Below are 16,978 nucleotides of genomic sequence, written 5' to 3' on the forward strand. Positions count from 1 at the left end.
TGGGTTAATTTTTAAAAATATGTATTTATTATTATTTCTTGAGGGGCTGTCCAGTTGAGAATCTTGCTTGAGGAGTTTATCTATTACAATAGTGTTTCGCAAATGTTCAAGCCGATTTTATGGCTGGGTTCGCTATTTAAATCGATCATTAAGTTTTAAATGAGTAAATTTTGTTTTATGTTTCTTTCACTACCTTTTTGTTTTATAACGCACACGAACTCTAAATGATTAATTTATACTTGTATATTTGCTGAGATCCCTATCTCCTTGTTGCATTTAACAGGGCGCATTATTCGTATTACACATACAATCCGTAAATATATATAATATATATGTATATAGTATTTAATTTAACAAATACATTTGTAGGTTATCGCAAGTTGCTGCACTAAGTGAACGTTTTTATGTAATCAATATGTTTACATTCATTGATATCTGAGTACATCGAAGTGGACAACACACCGCTTCTTTACAATGCATAATGGGTATTGTTGGGGCATTTATAGTTACTATACAAATCTTTTGGTAGGAAGGGGGTGGCAACAGTAAGCCTTGAACAAGCCCTATACCATTTCATATCTTCAGCGTGTTTTTGCGAACCATAACTAGAAATATTCCTGCAGTAATCTCCCGAGTACTGAATCCCTCACAACAATTCTACGGTTATTGAATCTCTTATGGTTTAGAATTTACATATTGTTTGGCGTTTATTGTAAGTGGTTGCATTTGCTGCTCATCTAACCAAGCATCGACCCTGGCCACAGGTTCTATATTTGTTGGGTAAATCTCAGATGGTAAATTGGATATGTGGCTTGAGCAGTGTGGTTCGTACATATGTATGTCCTTCAGGTGGCCGAATCGCATCAACTATTTGCATCAACTATTTGCACTGCACGTGTGTAAATTTATCTAAAAAAACATCATGTTTTCCTCTGTCTCGAGCTATTGCCATTGCTAACAAGCTGATCATCGGGGGGACCAGGGTCTGGCACCAAAACAAATCAATTCAAATCAATTCAAATGGTACGTACACGTAAACACTAAATAACTAACAACGTTGAAAGCGCGGTCTGCATGTATACATATGGGATATATAACTAGTTGTATATCTGTATAATATATATATATATATATATATATATATATATTGCAACAAATTTCCACTACAAAAAACTGCACACTCAACTTAAAGGGCTAGCTTACGAGTTATTCAAACTACTCCTTATCCGAACCATCCCATCTCATCCCATCCGATCTCATATCGGATCGGATCGGTTTGGATATATCCCTTGACTCTTCCAATAGCTAAAGCCAGTGCTTGGATTGGTTTCAGCTGCTTTTGCTGCCTGCTTGTTGCATCAAGTGTTATTGTTTTGGTTACTCTTGTTATATGTTCGACATCGGTGTATATGGTTAAAGCCAACTTGTGTGTTGTAGCTGTTTAGTCGTGTAAATCCTTGCCAGTTGCACTACAAAATCGAAGTGAGTGTGTGCGGACAACGGAGGAGCAAGTGTGGTAATTCCTTAATAGGTGGGCTGCTGGTACTCCATTCCGGATTGTTGCTGCTCCATGCCACCTGCGGGAGAAAAACTCAGATTAATCAGGTGCCAAGTGTGGGAGAATCATCAGATTACATATTATAATGGTTAACATCAGTTAAGAACTAAGAATGATTAGGTACTTTCAATATATTGTACATAATGATCTAGGAATGGCAAGTTTATATCCCATCTTATATCCCAACTTATACTTTGGCATTGTATTAGACCATGAACTTACCCTGCTGGGGCTGGCCAAATGGTGAGGCGCTGTACTGGTCGTTGTCGTTGTCCATGGAGTAGCCGTAGGCCTGCTGGTGGACCACGTTGGCGGGATCCGTTTCGAAGGCAGAGGTGAACTCATCGCCGGCGCCGATCAGGAAACGCTTGTAAGCCATCAGGGCGCACAGAGCCTGCAGAAAGAAGCCCAAAAATCAGGAAACTTCTCCAACCAAATATGCAGAAATCTACTAACCCAGCTGACAATCGAGAAGAGGCAGAACCAAATGGCGGTCTTCATGCTGCCAGCTCCGATTCCCAGCGGCGGTGGGGCGGATGAGCTCCATTGCGACCACAAGTACAAGAAGGCCACGAAGTACATGAATGTCCAGAGGGCTGCGACGATGGATTGCCATTAGTTATGTGCTGTCAGAGGAATATATGCATATTTGGCCAGAACTACTTACCCGAGAAACCCATGTCGGCCATGACATAACGCTTTCTGCTCTTCACCGACGACATCCGTTCGAACAGGAACTCGCCACCCATGAAACCCATGGAGGCCAGGAACCCGAAGACGCCCACCATGTTGCCATACTTGCAGGCCATGCCGTCGCCATTATAGAGGCAGTACTCCTTGCCATCCTTCTCCGTCCAACCCTCCGAGGATATGCAGCCAAAGACCACCACCGAGAAGAGCTGGAAAAATCAAGAGAATTCCCAATGAATGAGGGCGCCTATTAACATTTAATGGTCCTTTTGTATGCACACAGAAATGTTGAAGAGCTGAAAATGACTCAAAGTGCCATTAAATCAACTATAAAGCTGACCTGTTTTAAAAATTTTAATTTTATCGTTTCAGTTTAATTTCAATCACTTTTGTGTGTTGTGAATGAAAGTACCAGAACGTTGTTATAAAAGTATGAACATCAAAGCTTGTGAACATCCTTTTTACGTGATTGTAGGTTCGAGTTTACTAACACTTTCTGCTGGCTAAGCTCTTACTTAGGTTTTTAATCCAACTTTCGGATTTTGATTTTCACATCATCATTTTCTTATGCTGATATAGAACTCGCACTCCATTATTGATTTTCTTGAGCAGGTGCAACAAACCAGAAGTTCAAGTACACAGACAACGCGGCAGACACGTACTTATGTTTGTGACCCAATTTGCGGAATGAAGGCCAAGTTTGGTTTGTTTGGCCAGGAAGAAAAGAGCGGGAATGGCTCTGCAATCGCAGAGTCCTTGGTCAACAGCGTGGGCACATATTACGTATACCATCGCAAACAGGCGGTGAGCTAAACGCCCCCTCGGTTATACCGTTTTCCCACTTCCCTGCTGACGCACATCCAGTCGATGGCAGAATGAAGTCCTAAGCCTAGTGGCCAATTGCCCGGGCACCTTACCACATTTAATTATAAAGCTTTCATGGACGTGAGAGTTTTTATAGTCCCTCTGCAGCTGAACACCAGAGCACTCCCACTATATCCTCGCTGCGCCCCTCTGCAGCGGGTGTAAACAAATCGGACCTTTGAGTGCCACTGCGTTTATGTGGCAACATTCACGATTTACTTAGATTCTCAAATTACGCACGTTTTCTGCCACATTTACGAGCTAGCCATTTAATCGGAATGGCACATAAAGGTCACTTTTATGGTCGCAATTTAAAAGCAATATTTATAAAAACCTAATTTTATTAAAAGCATTGGGAAAAGAGGGATCTTAAACGTGTTTTTATATTTTCATTCAGTTTGAATTAAGAAAAACTAGATAAGCTAGATATATTTTTAAAAGGCAATATATTCTTGTCATTCTAAATTATTAATTTTTTAAACTTAAGGGTTTGTAAATAAATTAAAGAAAATTCCTTTAATATTTGGATCACAATATTTTAAGCCTTTAGAAGGCATTATAGCAGCACGGAGTTGGCTTACGCAATATGTATGAATTTAAGAACATGTATATTTAAACGAAAAGCTAAGCAATGTTAAGATCCTATGTAAAAGGTCCTAGAAGAACTCTGCCCTCGCATTACTTCATGAATTATGCGCGGTGTAAACAGTGTGACAATCGGGTCATGTGAGTGGCGTGTGCGTCCACAAATCCCAGCGATTCCCCGGACGCAGCTTGTCCGAACCCGAACTCACCCAGCACAAGGCCCTGATGACTACTTGGGGCTTCATGGCGAACGTGAGGGGGTCGAAGGCGCCGCCAGCCTTGCCGCCCCCGTAGGCGCCACCGTTATTGATGCTGAGTATCTGGTTGAGCATGTCCATGGTGATGATGGGTCTCTGATGTCCGGATTGCACTGCTTGCTATTGGGGCGCTCTCCGCTTGGCGTTTTCGCTGGCTGTTGTGAAAAATCGAACGCTTCTTGGGTCCGTGGGGCCAAGGGCAATGTGGGGGCGGCTGGCCCACTGCTGTGTGTGTGTATATGTGTATATACAATATACCGTGCGTGGTGTGGGTGGGTGCGCTCGAGTGTCTTCACGCAATTATGGATTACGGAACGGAATGACAATCTTTGTACGCAATGCTTGTGTGTTTGCACACTCGCTTTTCAAATTCACTTTCCGTTATGCGCGCACACAACAAGACAATTCACAGCACTCGCTCGTGTTTCAATCAATGCATAATTGATGAACAAATTTCAAGGGCCTGATTTTCACTTTTACTTTTTGCCAGCTTCGCTCTCAACGCAATTTCGACTGCCAGCGCGCAGGACTCTTGCCAAATAAAAAGTATCTCAGAGCTGGAAGAATCTAAGCGCCTTATCTTGAGGCACTGTTAGGCTGTTCAGCTACAGCGTGCTGTTAAGCGCGGCCAGTGTGACCATCATTGAGTTTTAATTCAAATTGGAACTTTCGATTGTGGGGGAAGCACCATAAATTCATTGTTGTAAGAATTCTTGCGTTTGGAACTCATTCAATGGCTGCGTTTCACAAGACGAACATCTGCTGGTGCAACTGCCTGTCAAATCCGTACAAGCAGATACATCAAAAGATAAAAAATTTTTGTGCGCTAAATAGGAACATTTCTGGGAGTCTAGCTAAATTTCAGGTACGTGATGTTGGTAATCAAGCATTTCAAAAACAATAAAATATGATAAAACACAAATTATAAATACTCGTTTGACAACTTCCTAATCTGTTCCTTATTTCATTTTAAACAGCAGAGCTCCCAAGATATATTGTTTTATAATGGACCAAAGGTGCCACAACTCAACGATAAAGAGATCTACGAAATTTGCTGTAATAGCAAGAAACGAAATTCAATTCATTGTAAGAATAAGGAAGATAGTGCTTTGATAGGAAATACAAATTTTTCATCTGAAATGGAAGACAAAGAAAATCATGTACCGGGAAAACAAAAGAACAGAAGAAATCCTGCTAAAATGGAAGGTGAAACAATTAACCCATATGCAGTGTCGATATCAATAGCTAAAAGACCACAAGCATCGGTGAGCCGCAAGATTCACTTTTCACGACCCTCCCTTCAATTTACATTATCTGAAAGCACATCTTTTAAGTATGATAAACACGATGCCCAAAAACCTACAATCTCAAATAAAATTCCTAAACGGCACGAGGAACATGGAAGAAAGCTTAAAGACAACGTAAGAGGTCAGGATTCAAAAAAGTATGACACTATTAATCGAAACAATAAACGGGAAGGTGTGGACAAATTTCAGCAAAAAATTGACTTAAAGAAAACTCAAAATACTCGACCAACCTATCGTTTTGAAAAGAGGAATGATGATCATTTTCGTAACGCTTTCGAGCCCCAGAAACTTGAAGCAACTGTAGAAACGAAAAAGCCCAAGCCATTTTCTGAAAATTCAGAGCAAGCCCTGTTTAACCAATTTTCCAAACAAAGGGTATCCAAGAACAATCTAAGGAGAACAATGGAAGTGGACACATCCCTGGGCATTTACCGGATGACTAAGCAGGACAATGAGTCTAAAATCAGTTCAAAACCCTATAGCTCTTTGCTAGGAAAGGTAAATCGAGAGGTATCCAAAAAACATACGACACTGAGGAGTATGCACGAATTGAAAATTCCCGAAGAACGTCGTACTTCAGACCGGAGAAAAACTTCAGCTCCGTACACCGAGACTTTTGATAAAATGCTCGAGGGTAAGGCTAACAAAATTTCTGAGTTTCATCCAATTCTAAAGTCATCTAATCGCCTTGGACATTCCTCCAAGTTTTCCTGGGCATCCAAAGATAAGCCAAAGGACAGGCGGAGGACTGAAACAAGGACCTTTGATGAGCTATTAAATGACGGCGATATGAAGATGCCCGAAGATCATCCTTTCCTAAGAAGCAGGACTTTATTGAATTCCAAAAAAGACAAGAAGGAAAGCACAGGAAAGTCTAAGACAGATAAAGATCTAGAGCCAAGTAATGGACTCCATGATAGCAAAACCTACAGACATATGAAAGTCAATAATAAGAACCAAAATCACTCCAAACCATTTGGACAAATGCTAAGTGGCAAGGAAAAGATCATACCAGAGCTGAACCGGGCTTTAACCAGCCATTTTCGAATAAATCGTGTCGGAAAAAGCACAAGTAATTCGTTCTGGATGGACCAGGACCCCATAATGTCCACTTCGCTTTATGAGAATCTACCAATAGTCGAGGAGCCTGTAGTTTCGCAGTCATCTGAGAAAGTACTAAAACCGAAAAAGACCAAAGTTATGCGGCCCTATCACCAAATATCTGTTATAACAAAGCCAGAAATTTTGCAAGCTTTTGGGAAATATTCTGTGGCCAAGGAAGCGGGAGATTCAAAAAATTCGGATACAATTCCATTGGCTGCAAAGACCAAAAATAGAAAGTCCACGTCCCAGCCTCAGAGCACAAACCGATCTCGTACATCAAGTGAGTTCTCTTTCGGATCAACTTGTTCTTTGAGGAAACGCTTTGCCCCCACTCCTGGACGGAAGATTCAGCTCAAGAAATTCTATTACTACATAAAGGATTCAATGGCAGATCGGAAAGTATTAAACCAGATGAACTCGAAGAATCCCATTTCCTATTTGAAAAGCGAGAAAAGCACTTACTATGGCAGAACTCCCAGTCAGACGTCATCGGATAGGTACCAACCATCTGTAGGATCGATAATCAGCACTGTGGCCATTGCCCAATCTTTGATACCTAAGCGGCAGAAAGAGCACAACAAGGACGAACCGCATGCGGATGCGGACGCACACTTGTTCGCGACTTTTCCAGAGGACTACGATCCAGTTGATGGCATAAAAAAGACAATTAACGACATTATAGCCGGTGTGGCAAAGGAAGAGAAAGTCCATGAGAAAATCCATAAAAAATCCCAGTCGATGCGGACCAAGAACAAGTCCCGGATGCATGAATATGCCTTGGGACCACATGATAATCTCGTGAGCATCCTGTCCCTGAGGAGGACGAGCCAGGAGGTCAAAACTCGCGAGAGTCAAGCTGTCATGGATTTGCATATGCGGGAACAGATTCGGGAGTCTTTCTACGCCAACGCAAGACCATCTGTGCAGGCACGGATCGATAAACTGATGAAGGAGGTTGCCATTCGCGAAGACTTTCGACCCAAAAAGAAACCACGCGATTTTGTGACGGAAAATATAGTCAGACTCCGTAATATGCAACCGACTAAAGGATTCCAGGCGGTGGATAAAGGTAAACCGCAAAGAAAGTACCCCTCATTGATTAGAATATTGGCACCACACGAAGAACTTGTACCCAAGATTTCCGCGGATAAGATGTCGCCGGAAATGCATCCGCGGAAACCCGTTAGAGTACGTCTATATTCGGACAAAATCTGGAGGGACCAAATGGATACTTATCAATCGGAAATGAAGAAATCGCCTCCAGATGCTAAAGTCTGTCGTCTAAGTGAAAGGAAAAAATGTGATTGCTATCTATGCAAATTGCTTTTGGAGGGTAAGTTAGTCAATCTTGTATCTCTATCCTAACAAATAGTTAATCTCCTTTTAGACAAAAATCAACGAGAAACAAACTTTATGCAGAAAGCAATGGCCCAAAGGCGTCGATTGGAACTCCGTTCATATTATCTTGAATTACAGAAAAGGCAAAGGGATCGGAATATGAACTACCCTAAGATTTGCTAAATTAAATGATACTATATGGTTATCTTAGAAGCAAAAATTAATCATTGGAAAGTCATAAGATCTGTTTATCTTATGATAGTCCTTTGATTAATTCTTAATTCTAGGAATAATTTTAATTTGTTAACCATATGATAATGTTTTAATATAATAAATGACATATTTATGGATCGATCCACCAACCTATGTTAAACTAGCCTAGTTTTCTAATTTTTCAGTTTTAATACAACAAAATTCCCCTTTTCGAGATGAATATTTTAAGTGCTCTTAAGATAAAGAAGCTCAACATGCAGAATACCTGCACCTCCTACTACGACTTCTTGACCTGTGAACCCAACGGTCTAGATTCACTGAGCTGCTCAGCTGTGCCACGCGATCCTCCATCCCTGGAGGATCTTAAGCGACCACCCAAAATAGTCAGAAGTGGTGTGCAGTACTTCGATGTGGATGACAAGGCAACGGAATGGTATCTGGACACCCGACGATCCACAGCCGAGAGAAAGCCATGCAAAAGGAGGTTCTGCTTCAGGTTTCATGTGCCCGTAAGACATGCCCTTCGTCGAAAGGATAAGGCGGCAACTTACGCCCTTCCAGGACGAAGGGTGTCCCCCGAGTTCCTGACCCTTCTGAAGCAGCACCATGCCAGAATGCGTGGTCTAGAGAAGCTGCCGCGAAAGTATCTGTCCCGCAAGCCCAGCTTCTCCTACTACAAGTACGATGCGGCGGGAAAGAGCCGACATATGCGACCTGGCATCTCCACAGCTGCACCCGTAGAGTTTCCATGCACCAAAATTGACTGCTTTCGTCACCGCGATTGCTCATGTCCTCCGAAAAACGAAAGTCCTCCGCAGCCACCTTTAAGCCAAGAGGCTTCCAATCCTCCTGTATCCAACAATAAGGTCAGGAAAAAACAATTCTCGCCATTTGCTAAACAAAAACCAGCTGTTATAGTAAAAAAAGATGAAAAGGGTGCTAAGGATAACTTCAAGGCAAAGGAGAGCCAGCCTATTTCTAGATTGCACAGAATTTATGCGAGCAATCCATCTTTAAAAGCCAATCAAGAGCCTCCTAATCCAATTGTATCGAAATCTCAGCCTAGTTTGTATCCCAAGGAAATTATAGAAAGCTGTTCTTGCTCTATTGATCAGCCCATTCAGTTGTCTAAATCCTGTGCTCCTCCCATATCTGCTGGTAAAACTGGGAAGTCCAAAAGGATTCGAGATCCCCGCTGCATTGCGTACGAGAACAGTCCTTTCTACAAAGCCATCAAGGGCACAAACTATGGATCCCGCAATGGAAAAAAGAAACGAGTGACCAGTAGTGAGAAGAAGTGCTATGACGACCATTGTAAGATTGAAGAAGATGTCCAGGAAGATTCTTCCTCAGAGAACACTTTCTATGCATCCGTCTCCAATCATCAGGAACTTGGTCTGGAATACCGCCATTCACCCTATTCTTATGATCCGAACGATATTGAAATCCCACCAAACCATCAGAGAAATAGCCTTGGCTATAAAGGTTTCATTCATCGCTCCGAAAAACAGAAGCTTATTGATCGCGGCTGTGCTCCAATCCAATCCAAGTGCAAGAGGACTAAGCCACTACCGTATTGCTACCTCTGGTCCGCCGTCGATCCGGATATTCGGAAGGCAGAGAAACGTCGTCTTGCGGAACATAATTGGTGCCAGCGGGAAATGTTTCCAGACAGCAAGCCGTACTCTTACTACTGGTCCACAACGCATCCGAATGTAAGGGGCGAGGTGAAGCGGCGATTAAAGGAGGCTGACAGCAGGCGGAGTTGTGGAGTGCGCCAAAGATGTATCCAGCCAACCATTTGCAGTCGGGATTATTCAGATCAAAGTGAGGATGTATGTACCTGCAGCACTTCCACACATCAACAGATCGTTGAGAAAACTAGCTCAGATTCTCTCGATCACCACAATCATCTAACTTGTTCGCGTGCCAAGAATCTTAAGTCATTTGGACTAGGACACAGTAGAAATCGGAAAGGAGCTCCAATTGACAGTTCACTTGACTGGGAAGATAATCTTTCTACATGCAAAAGTAATCCCAGATGGCCGGGACTTATCTCAAGAAAGTTGACTGCAGATTCAGATGGACATCTCTCAAAGAAACCACGCCTGCTGCCCAGACTACATGCATTTGCCAAGCGATTTCTCTGGTCAGGATCTAAAGCAATTGAGTTTAAGTCGAATCAATCGGTGAGCGAAAGACCTAGGCATAGCCCCCGGTCTATAAATTTCAGGGAGACTTCTGATCTGGAGCATCAAAAAGTTAAGCAAAGTGTAATATGCAGCGAAATGAATCCTTTGGACAGGAAAATCTCCTTCAGGGATCAGGACAGTATCCTGGATATACGCGGACCAAGAGATCCCAAGTTATGGTCTACAACTATAAAGAAAAGAGGCAATTCGATACGAAATACGCACACATCGGGCTCAGAAATCGTTACGTACAGGAGTACCAACTCCTCCTTTGGGCAACCATCCTGTTCCAGGCGGCCACCAAGAGGCAGGAATTATCAGAAGTCGCAAGCAAAGAAATCCCCACTACGTAACAGAAGTTGTTCCTCGGATAGTTGCAGTCATTGGAGCTGCCACTCAAATGATACACGCCAGACAGCTCCCTGTCAAGTTCCTCAGCCTTTGGTATCCCGTGCCCAGCGGGAGTGGGAGGAACATCGGGAGCGCAAAAAGCGGGCTAAGAGGCATGTAGAGAAATGCAGGCCGTGCACAGATTACTTGCTCACCTCACGGCCAACTGAGTCACAAAATCCGGGCATACGTCGAGGATTGGTTACATATCGAAACTACGAGTTTACCACCGAACTAAGTGATCCCTGTGTGATTGAACCAAAGGGGAATCGTTTCCGATTTACAGAACATTGTCCCATGCACAGGGATAAGAACTACTCACGGTCACGAAATTATCGACATTTAGCTCGTTGTTGCGATGACTCCGATGCCTCCAGGCACTATAAAAATCCACATGGCTCGAGAAGGATACGGGGAGGTATAGATTTCCATGAGATTGAATATTCTTCACGAAGGCAACGCTACACAGCGCACAATTTTCCAAAAAACATGCCTTCCAAACTCGAAAGCAACAAGACACAACCATGGAAGTCACCTAAGCACTTATTTTGTTTCGATTAGAAATAGGAGGATAATCGGGCTAGCAAGCCGACTGTCAAGTGGCCATACCATGTTTATACTAATGGATTACCACCTGACATGCGGACTAGCATACCTCATATACTAATGACAAATTATGGTAAATTGTTCATTTTCAAATTATCACGATTAAAGTTTTAATTGCGTAGAAACAACAGTTTTTCTTTTAGATAATATAAATGCAAAGCTGGCTGGGATTGATTAGGGTAGTATTTACTCGTTGGTAAACTTGGCAGGGCGCTTCTCGGCGAAAGCGGTCATGCCCTCCTTGCGATCGGCCTATTGGATGAAAGAAAATACAAGAGATTAAATAGTGTTAAGCAGATATTTAAACTTGAACTAACCGTGGAGAACGTGGCATGGAAGGTGCGACGCTCGAACTTCAGGCCCTCTTGGAGAGTGGTCTCGTAAGCCGTGTTAACCGCCTCCTTGCACAGCTGCACGATCAGATTGGAGTGGGTGCCGATCTTCTCGCCCAGCTTGACGGCCTCGCCCAATAACTGGTCGGCGGGCACCACCTTGCTGGCCAGACCCAGCTTCTCAGCCTCCTGGGCGCCGATCATATTGCCGGTGAGGCACATTTCCATGGCCTTGGACTTGCCAACGACGCGGGTCAGACGCTGGGTGCCACCGGCACCGGGAATGGTGCCCAGGGCAATTTCAGGCTGACCAAACTTGGCCTTGTCACCGGCATATATGATGTCGCACATCATGGCCAGCTCACAGCCACCGCCCAAGGCGTAACCATTCACGGCAGCAATGATGGGCTTCTGGGTGCGGGCCACCTCTGTCCAGTCGTTCAAGAAGTTGCCCTGGATGCACTGCGAGTAGGTGTTGCCCACCATCTCCTTAATATCAGCGCCAGCGGCGAAGGCCTTCTCGCTGCCCGTCAAAACGATGGCGGAGATGGTCTTATCCTTGCTGAATTGCTGCAATGCGGTGGACAGCTCCTTCATCAGGCCATTGCAGAGGGCATTCAGGGCCTTGGGGCGGTTCAGGGTGATCACGCCTACGTTCTTGCCCTCGCCGGCCACTTCGGTCTTGATGTACTCCCAGTTGTTGTTGGTGGCTGAAAAGAGATGGCATCATAAATGAGGTGATCGTATGTGCGCGAATGTTACGCAATCAATGTTTATTTGCCTGGAAAAGTACAAAAGATGTCGCCAAGAAACCGGCGGCACTTGATATCTTGATATTCCGGCTTAGGTTGGAGCTGGGCATCAATCGCGTGGACTTTGATCCCTCGCAATCAACCATCTACTTACAGGAGCTGCTGAAACGGGTGGCCACCTGTGGCTGACGGGCGGCTGCCTGCAGGACGCACTGGGCGCGGCTAGCGAAGATCTTAGCAATGTTGGCCATTTTCAATTGAAGGAACTCTGAGCCGGCTGCAAGTGCAATTCGTTATCTAATCTGTGGCGGTATCTGGCATGGAGCCACTCTAGAACTTGGGATACTTACGCTGCGAAGCACTGGAGCAATATTGGCGCACTAGTGGGGCAGGTGTGACCGCGTTCGCTCCCACCAGAAATGCCACTATTTCCAGTCACTGTTTCAGTCACAGTTTGGGTCGCAGCAACAAGTGGTTCTAGCATTACAGCTGTTAACGCAAAAGTATTGTTAACAGCCGAAATTAAAATGTGCAACCTAATAACACAATTATTATGTTCTTAAATCTGTTTTAATATATTTACAATATAATACTACTTCTCACGTTTTACTCTAAAAATAAATATACATTCGTATTTAAGCTTTTAATTTTTATGGAGAACTTGAAATAACATTATTTACATAAGATAAGCCTAGATAGTTTGAAATTAACAGTACTTTTTATCAACAACTTGGCTGGTAAATAAGTAAGTATGCGTGATCACATGTTTAGCTTTGTAAAAATTAATTCCTAGACCTTTGGTATTGAAGATGTCTGGGGAAGATTACTGCTGGTCTCCACCAGCCAAATGTGCTCCTCTCGTTGCCTTCTTGAGCCATTTTCTCGACGCACCCGCCAAATTAGAAACACCAATACCACGATTAGGAAGCAGAATATTACTATAACCAAGCTGAAAACATACGCTTGGGGTGCTAAAAGTAAATAAATTAGTATTAATGAAGAAACTTTTGATAAATACACAACTTACTTTCACAGTAAGGAAACTTCCTAGCCCACAATGCGTCCTGGCAAATGTTCTGGTTCTCGCCTTTCAGTCTGTGCTCCGCCGGGCAGTCGTAGTAGATACGGGTGCCATTGGCTACCCTTGATCCTACAGTGAGGATTGCATCTGTGAAGTGCTTAACCATAACGTTTGGCAGTTGGGGAACCACGCACTCCCCGTTCTCCTGAAGAGGATTTGGTCGTGACGCCTTCCTTGTTACAGGAACAGTGGGAGTTATCCTATGGATACTACTTTCCGTAGTTGTACTTGTCGTTGAACTGACTGTAGTCGTTGGTATGGTAACGCCCTCGCAAAGGGACTCCAGCTCATCGTCTCCATCTCGGCAGTCACGGATGCCATCACACAATTTGGAATAGGTCATGCATTGGCCAGAGGAGCAGTACATTTCCCAGTTGTCGCAGTTAGCCTGCTGCATCTGCGCCCGGCACAGCCAACCCTGCTCATCCGAACCATCCACGCAGTCCTGGACGCCATCGCAAACCGCTGTGCTGGCTATGCACGCACCGTAGCTGCAGCGAAATGCATAACCCGGACACCAGACCTTCTCACACATGGCGACCGTCTCATCGGAACCATCCAAGCAGTTGGCGCTCCCATCGCACAGCTGGTCCAGTTGGATACAGTCGCCTCCTCCACAGCGATGCCCGCAGCTTGTGGCATTTTGGGATCCCAAGCAAATGGTGACGGCTAAGGAGAGAAAAATCACCAGCTGAATTGAGAGATTCTGATGCGCTCCGAACATTCTAAATGGGTTCCAATCGACAGACTGACGGTTCCATGGCGCAGTTAAGGGTATTATTACGAGAGTTGTCCAAACCAGTTTGATGATGATACGGCTCTAGCTGTGCACAATTATCAGTCATGGGGTTTTCTGAGCGGCAGTCAGTATTTTCAATGACCGAGCTTATCACGTTTTTAGATAATCCTATCAAAGGGATATTCCAAAGTTGTATCGAGTTTGCCATTAGTTGTGATGCACGTTTTGTGGCGAAACATTCCCGTTTCCAAATCCAAATCCGGAAATGTTTAATATACTTTTGGTTACTAACATGCCTCCAATAATTTGCCATCAAGAATATAAAAAAGTAAGTTCACTAAACAGATTCAAAAATATTTGAACTTGAATAAAAACTTGTTATATTCTTTTATCGTTTATTTATATATTTGTTCATTGTTCTTATTGCTTTTCAAATGCATATTTTAGTTTATTTCTCTGGTGAGTATACTTATGTTAGTACGATAATAACGTGCTTTAGTTTATAATCGAACGCATAAATTATAAAGAAAAGCTTATGGTTGGGTTGGGTACAAATACAGCTCGGGGTTGGCTGGCCGGAAACAAAAAACTTGCAAAATACTTGAAGTAAACTTAAGTAACACGTCAAATGCTTTCCAACAAGGAAAGTCTCGTTATTTCTTGTGCGCAGATGCCGGCGGTGTGCCGTAAAACTTCCGCTTCTTAATGGTGCCTCCTTTGAAGGGAGTTGCTGTGAAGGAGAGATAATTAGAATAATTAAAAAAATTAGCTCATAAATAACTCACCATATAGCGAGAGTAAGTCATTTTTGTTGCTTGGCACCCGCTTGATAACTGTGGCCGGTGTTCTTGTCGGATCTATAACGATATATTGCTCCCAGAACGAAACGGGCAGCTCAAGAAGTGCCTTCATCACCTGCTTCTGGGTGAAAACTTCCGTGTAGATCGCATGCTGGTCGGGATCTGGTGTGGAGTAGCCCACAATGGTGGGGCCAAAGATGAGCGAGATGTTATCGATCGGCATTAGCACGACTGGGCACTGGGCAATTCGTTGGAAGTGCAGTATGAGGAAGGCCAGCGTATCCCTATTGGCCTGTGGTAGCTGCTTCACCGACTTAACCAACATATCCTGGGCAGTTTTGGTGTCAGGATTTTGGACTGCGTTTGCGAAATCCTTCCATTGGCTGGTGGGAATGAGAGGCTCTGTTAGGGACCTCAGGAAATCCTTGACACAACAGCACAGCACATAGATATCCGTGTTGCCCAAATGTGGAGTGGCCTTGCCTCGCAGGAACTGCTCCTTGAGGGCCTTGTACTCCCGCTCCGACGAGGACAATCGATAGAGGCCAACCTCGGTCAGGCCGCGGGCTTCAATCTCATTTACGCAGTGCACAATCAGTGCCGGGATCATGGGTGCAATAGATGGTGCAAAGTCCGTTACATAGCCAGTCATGGTCTTCGTCGTCGGTGTTCCCGTTTGCGGCACACAGCTAACGGTGAGCAGATACCGACAATCGATGTGACAGCGCACCGGGCAATCCCGACATCTCAGCCCAACGGCTCCAAACCGTATGCTGAAGAGTATAAAAAGTATTTAATTAATAAAAAAAACCTACTTGGAGCAGAACTTCTAGTAAGCTTACCGTTTCTGACACTGAACGCAATTGTCGCCACGCAAGAATGTCTTCTGACTGAAGGTGTGGTTCCTCATCAGTGGACGGTGCTGCAGTGGCGTTCCGGATTCAGCGACAACGTGAGGTGCCATAGCATTTACCGGCGTCAGCGGCGGTGCGGTGGCCTCTTTAAGCACCGATCGCCGTGGCGTCGAGGATAGTCCGTCGCCGATCCTCTCGTTGCCGGCAATTACAGGCAGCGACTCAATGGTCGACTCTGCACGAATCACGCCCTGTCCATCCTGGGGTATGGTGACCTTGGTGGTGGCACAAAAGCGCTCAGCGCCTTGACCCACGTCCACCGTGTGTTGCTCCACTCCGATTCCGACGCTAGAGCGCCGCGATTTGCCAGTGGTTGGTGTAGTCCCGGACATACTGCCATTCAGTCCAGTGCTCAATCGCGATCTCTTGTTGCCAACGCTAGGAATCTGGTTCTTGGGCAGCGAAGGACGATGCTCTCGCCAAGATTTTGATGTGCGCACATCGAGGAAGTCGTCCTCGGAGTGTGTAATAGACAAATCCGACAGCAACGATCCGGTGGAGTTGATGTCGCCATAGGACTTGTCCTCCCGCACGGCATTCAGGGACTTGCGCTTTCGCGACGAGGGCAGTGTGTGCAGAAAGGCCAGCTTGTCGCGGGTCTCGTTGTTCAGATTGCGCTCGTGTCGCAGCAGATCTGCCACAGCCATGATCTTGCTCTCCATGGCATCTCGTTCGTGTTCCGCCTGGCGGCGCGCCTTGATCTCCATGTCGATGATGCGGCGTGCGTGAAAGAGTTTGCCCTCCAGGTCGCCCATTTTGGTCAACGACTTGTCCAGCTCGTTTTGTATCCTGGCCGTCTCGGCCGCGTAGCCCGCGCACTTTTCGTGGTACTGCTCGAACATGCGCAAGAACCGCAGGAACTCTAAATGGAATACAAGCATCATGTAGGGCTTCATTTGCCTTGCGTGTTTTCAGTTTTACTCACCCTCCTCAGGAGTTCCATCGGTAAGCACTTGCATGCAGCGTCGCAGATCATCGAAGGACGCCAATGCGGAGAGCGCCATTTTTGCTTGTCTCGGTAGTTCTACGAATCGGTTTTCACTCGCAGGGACTGCCTGCACACTGGTTTCCTTGATTCAACTTCGAAATCTACTGAAAATCAGTAGTATTTACCCAAAAACGAGTGGCAAACGGAGCACGCTGCAAAAGACGCGCTGAATTTTTTCAAGTTCCGTTGTTTTCAAATTGACGCCATCTGCGCAGTGTGACCATTAATGGGTGGCTCGAAATAACAGTAGGGTAGTCATGCTAACAGA

The 16,978-nt window shown here is 44.7% G+C and overlaps 6 protein-coding genes and 2 non-coding genes across 9 annotated transcripts; 3 read left to right on the forward strand and 5 right to left on the reverse strand.

Moving 5' to 3' along the window:
* Nucleotide 1: 1 nt before the first annotated feature.
* Nucleotides 2–4,496, reverse strand: Syngr (Synaptogyrin). The gene is made up of 5 exons (NM_137064.3): nucleotides 3,907–4,496; nucleotides 2,226–2,457; nucleotides 2,015–2,154; nucleotides 1,781–1,952; nucleotides 2–1,577 (listed from the first exon to the last, which is right to left on the reverse strand). The coding sequence occupies exons 1-5, from the start codon at nucleotides 4,033–4,035 to the stop codon at nucleotides 1,525–1,527; spliced, it is 726 nt and encodes a 241-aa protein (NP_610908.1). The 5' UTR covers nucleotides 4,036–4,496; the 3' UTR covers nucleotides 2–1,524.
* Nucleotides 4,497–4,633: 137 nt separating this feature from the next.
* CG30484 (uncharacterized protein) lies at nucleotides 4,634–8,073 on the forward strand. The gene is made up of 3 exons (NM_137065.3): nucleotides 4,634–4,819; nucleotides 4,932–7,698; nucleotides 7,753–8,073. The coding sequence occupies exons 2-3, from the start codon at nucleotides 5,094–5,096 to the stop codon at nucleotides 7,884–7,886; spliced, it is 2,739 nt and encodes a 912-aa protein (NP_610909.2). The 5' UTR covers nucleotides 4,634–4,819; nucleotides 4,932–5,093; the 3' UTR covers nucleotides 7,887–8,073.
* Nucleotides 8,074–8,122: 49 nt separating this feature from the next.
* CG30485 (uncharacterized protein) lies at nucleotides 8,123–11,224 on the forward strand. The gene has a single exon (NM_166013.2). It carries the CDS (start codon nucleotides 8,132–8,134, stop codon nucleotides 11,057–11,059), a length of 2,928 nt encoding a protein of 975 aa, NP_725331.1. The 5' UTR covers nucleotides 8,123–8,131; the 3' UTR covers nucleotides 11,060–11,224.
* On the reverse strand, nucleotides 11,086–11,142 carry mir-9379 (mir-9379 stem loop). The gene has a single exon (NR_144669.1). It is a non-coding gene; the product is annotated as a mir-9379 precursor RNA (primary transcript).
* On the reverse strand, nucleotides 11,188–12,572 carry Echs1 (Enoyl-CoA hydratase, short chain 1). Of its 2 annotated transcripts, NM_137066.4 has the most exons (4): nucleotides 12,539–12,572; nucleotides 12,343–12,465; nucleotides 11,422–12,146; nucleotides 11,188–11,356 (listed from the first exon to the last, which is right to left on the reverse strand). In NM_137066.4, exons 2-4 carry the CDS (start codon nucleotides 12,437–12,439, stop codon nucleotides 11,291–11,293), a joined length of 888 nt encoding a protein of 295 aa, NP_610910.1. In that variant the 5' UTR covers nucleotides 12,440–12,465; nucleotides 12,539–12,572; the 3' UTR covers nucleotides 11,188–11,290. The 2 variants fall into 2 exon arrangements, with proteins under 2 accessions (NP_610910.1, NP_725332.1); NM_166014.3 differs by having other exon boundaries at nucleotides 12,343–12,572.
* A 246-nt stretch (nucleotides 12,573–12,818) lies between these two features.
* On the reverse strand, nucleotides 12,819–14,019 carry CG6553 (uncharacterized protein). The gene is made up of 2 exons (NM_137067.3): nucleotides 13,216–14,019; nucleotides 12,819–13,159 (listed from the first exon to the last, which is right to left on the reverse strand). The coding sequence occupies exons 1-2, from the start codon at nucleotides 13,991–13,993 to the stop codon at nucleotides 12,978–12,980; spliced, it is 960 nt and encodes a 319-aa protein (NP_610911.1). The 5' UTR covers nucleotides 13,994–14,019; the 3' UTR covers nucleotides 12,819–12,977.
* On the forward strand, nucleotides 12,900–14,135 carry asRNA:CR44367 (antisense RNA:CR44367). The gene is made up of 2 exons (NR_124547.1): nucleotides 12,900–13,165; nucleotides 13,224–14,135.
* Nucleotides 14,136–14,390: 255 nt separating this feature from the next.
* On the reverse strand, nucleotides 14,391–16,930 carry tum (tumbleweed). The gene is made up of 4 exons (NM_137068.4): nucleotides 16,648–16,930; nucleotides 15,651–16,584; nucleotides 14,794–15,581; nucleotides 14,391–14,738 (listed from the first exon to the last, which is right to left on the reverse strand). The coding sequence occupies exons 1-4, from the start codon at nucleotides 16,724–16,726 to the stop codon at nucleotides 14,662–14,664; spliced, it is 1,878 nt and encodes a 625-aa protein (NP_610912.2). The 5' UTR covers nucleotides 16,727–16,930; the 3' UTR covers nucleotides 14,391–14,661.
* Nucleotides 16,931–16,978: the final 48 nt, after the last annotated feature.

The sequence above is a fragment of the Drosophila melanogaster genome, chromosome 2R (genome assembly GCF_000001215.4).
Source record: "Drosophila melanogaster chromosome 2R".
Classification (NCBI taxonomy): Eukaryota; Metazoa; Arthropoda; class Insecta; order Diptera; family Drosophilidae; genus Drosophila; species Drosophila melanogaster.

Coding starts and splice junctions, on each gene's coding strand:
- CG30484 (NM_137065.3), top strand. CDS start 5,094: ATGGAAGACAAAGAAAATCATGTACCGGGAAAACAAAAGAACAGAAGA. Junction 7,699..7,752: donor ATGCAAATTGCTTTTGGAGG/GTAAGTTAGTCA, acceptor ATCTCCTTTTAG/ACAAAAATCAACGAGAAACA.
- CG6553 (NM_137067.3), bottom strand. CDS start 13,993: ATGTTCGGAGCGCATCAGAATCTCTCAATTCAGCTGGTGATTTTTCTC. Junction 13,160..13,215: donor GAAGTTTCCTTACTGTGAAA/GTAAGTTGTGTA, acceptor ATTTACTTTTAG/CACCCCAAGCGTATGTTTTC.
- Syngr (NM_137064.3), bottom strand. CDS start 4,035: ATGGACATGCTCAACCAGATACTCAGCATCAATAACGGTGGCGCCTAC. Junction 2,155..2,225: donor GGCCGACATGGGTTTCTCGG/GTAAGTAGTTCT, acceptor CCATCGTCGCAG/CCCTCTGGACATTCATGTAC. Junction 1,578..1,780: donor ATTTGGCCAGCCCCAGCAGG/GTAAGTTCATGG, acceptor TTTCTCCCGCAG/GTGGCATGGAGCAGCAACAA.
- CG30485 (NM_166013.2), top strand. CDS start 8,132: ATGAATATTTTAAGTGCTCTTAAGATAAAGAAGCTCAACATGCAGAAT.
- Echs1 (NM_137066.4), bottom strand. CDS start 12,439: ATGGCCAACATTGCTAAGATCTTCGCTAGCCGCGCCCAGTGCGTCCTG. Junction 12,147..12,342: donor CACCCGTTTCAGCAGCTCCT/GTAAGTAGATGG, acceptor ATCTCTTTTCAG/CCACCAACAACAACTGGGAG. Junction 11,357..11,421: donor TCCATGCCACGTTCTCCACG/GTTAGTTCAAGT, acceptor TTCATCCAATAG/GCCGATCGCAAGGAGGGCAT.
- tum (NM_137068.4), bottom strand. CDS start 16,726: ATGGCGCTCTCCGCATTGGCGTCCTTCGATGATCTGCGACGCTGCATG. Junction 15,582..15,650: donor TGCGTTCAGTGTCAGAAACG/GTAAGCTTACTA, acceptor TATACTCTTCAG/CATACGGTTTGGAGCCGTTG. Junction 14,739..14,793: donor TGACTTACTCTCGCTATATG/GTGAGTTATTTA, acceptor TCTCCTTCACAG/CAACTCCCTTCAAAGGAGGC.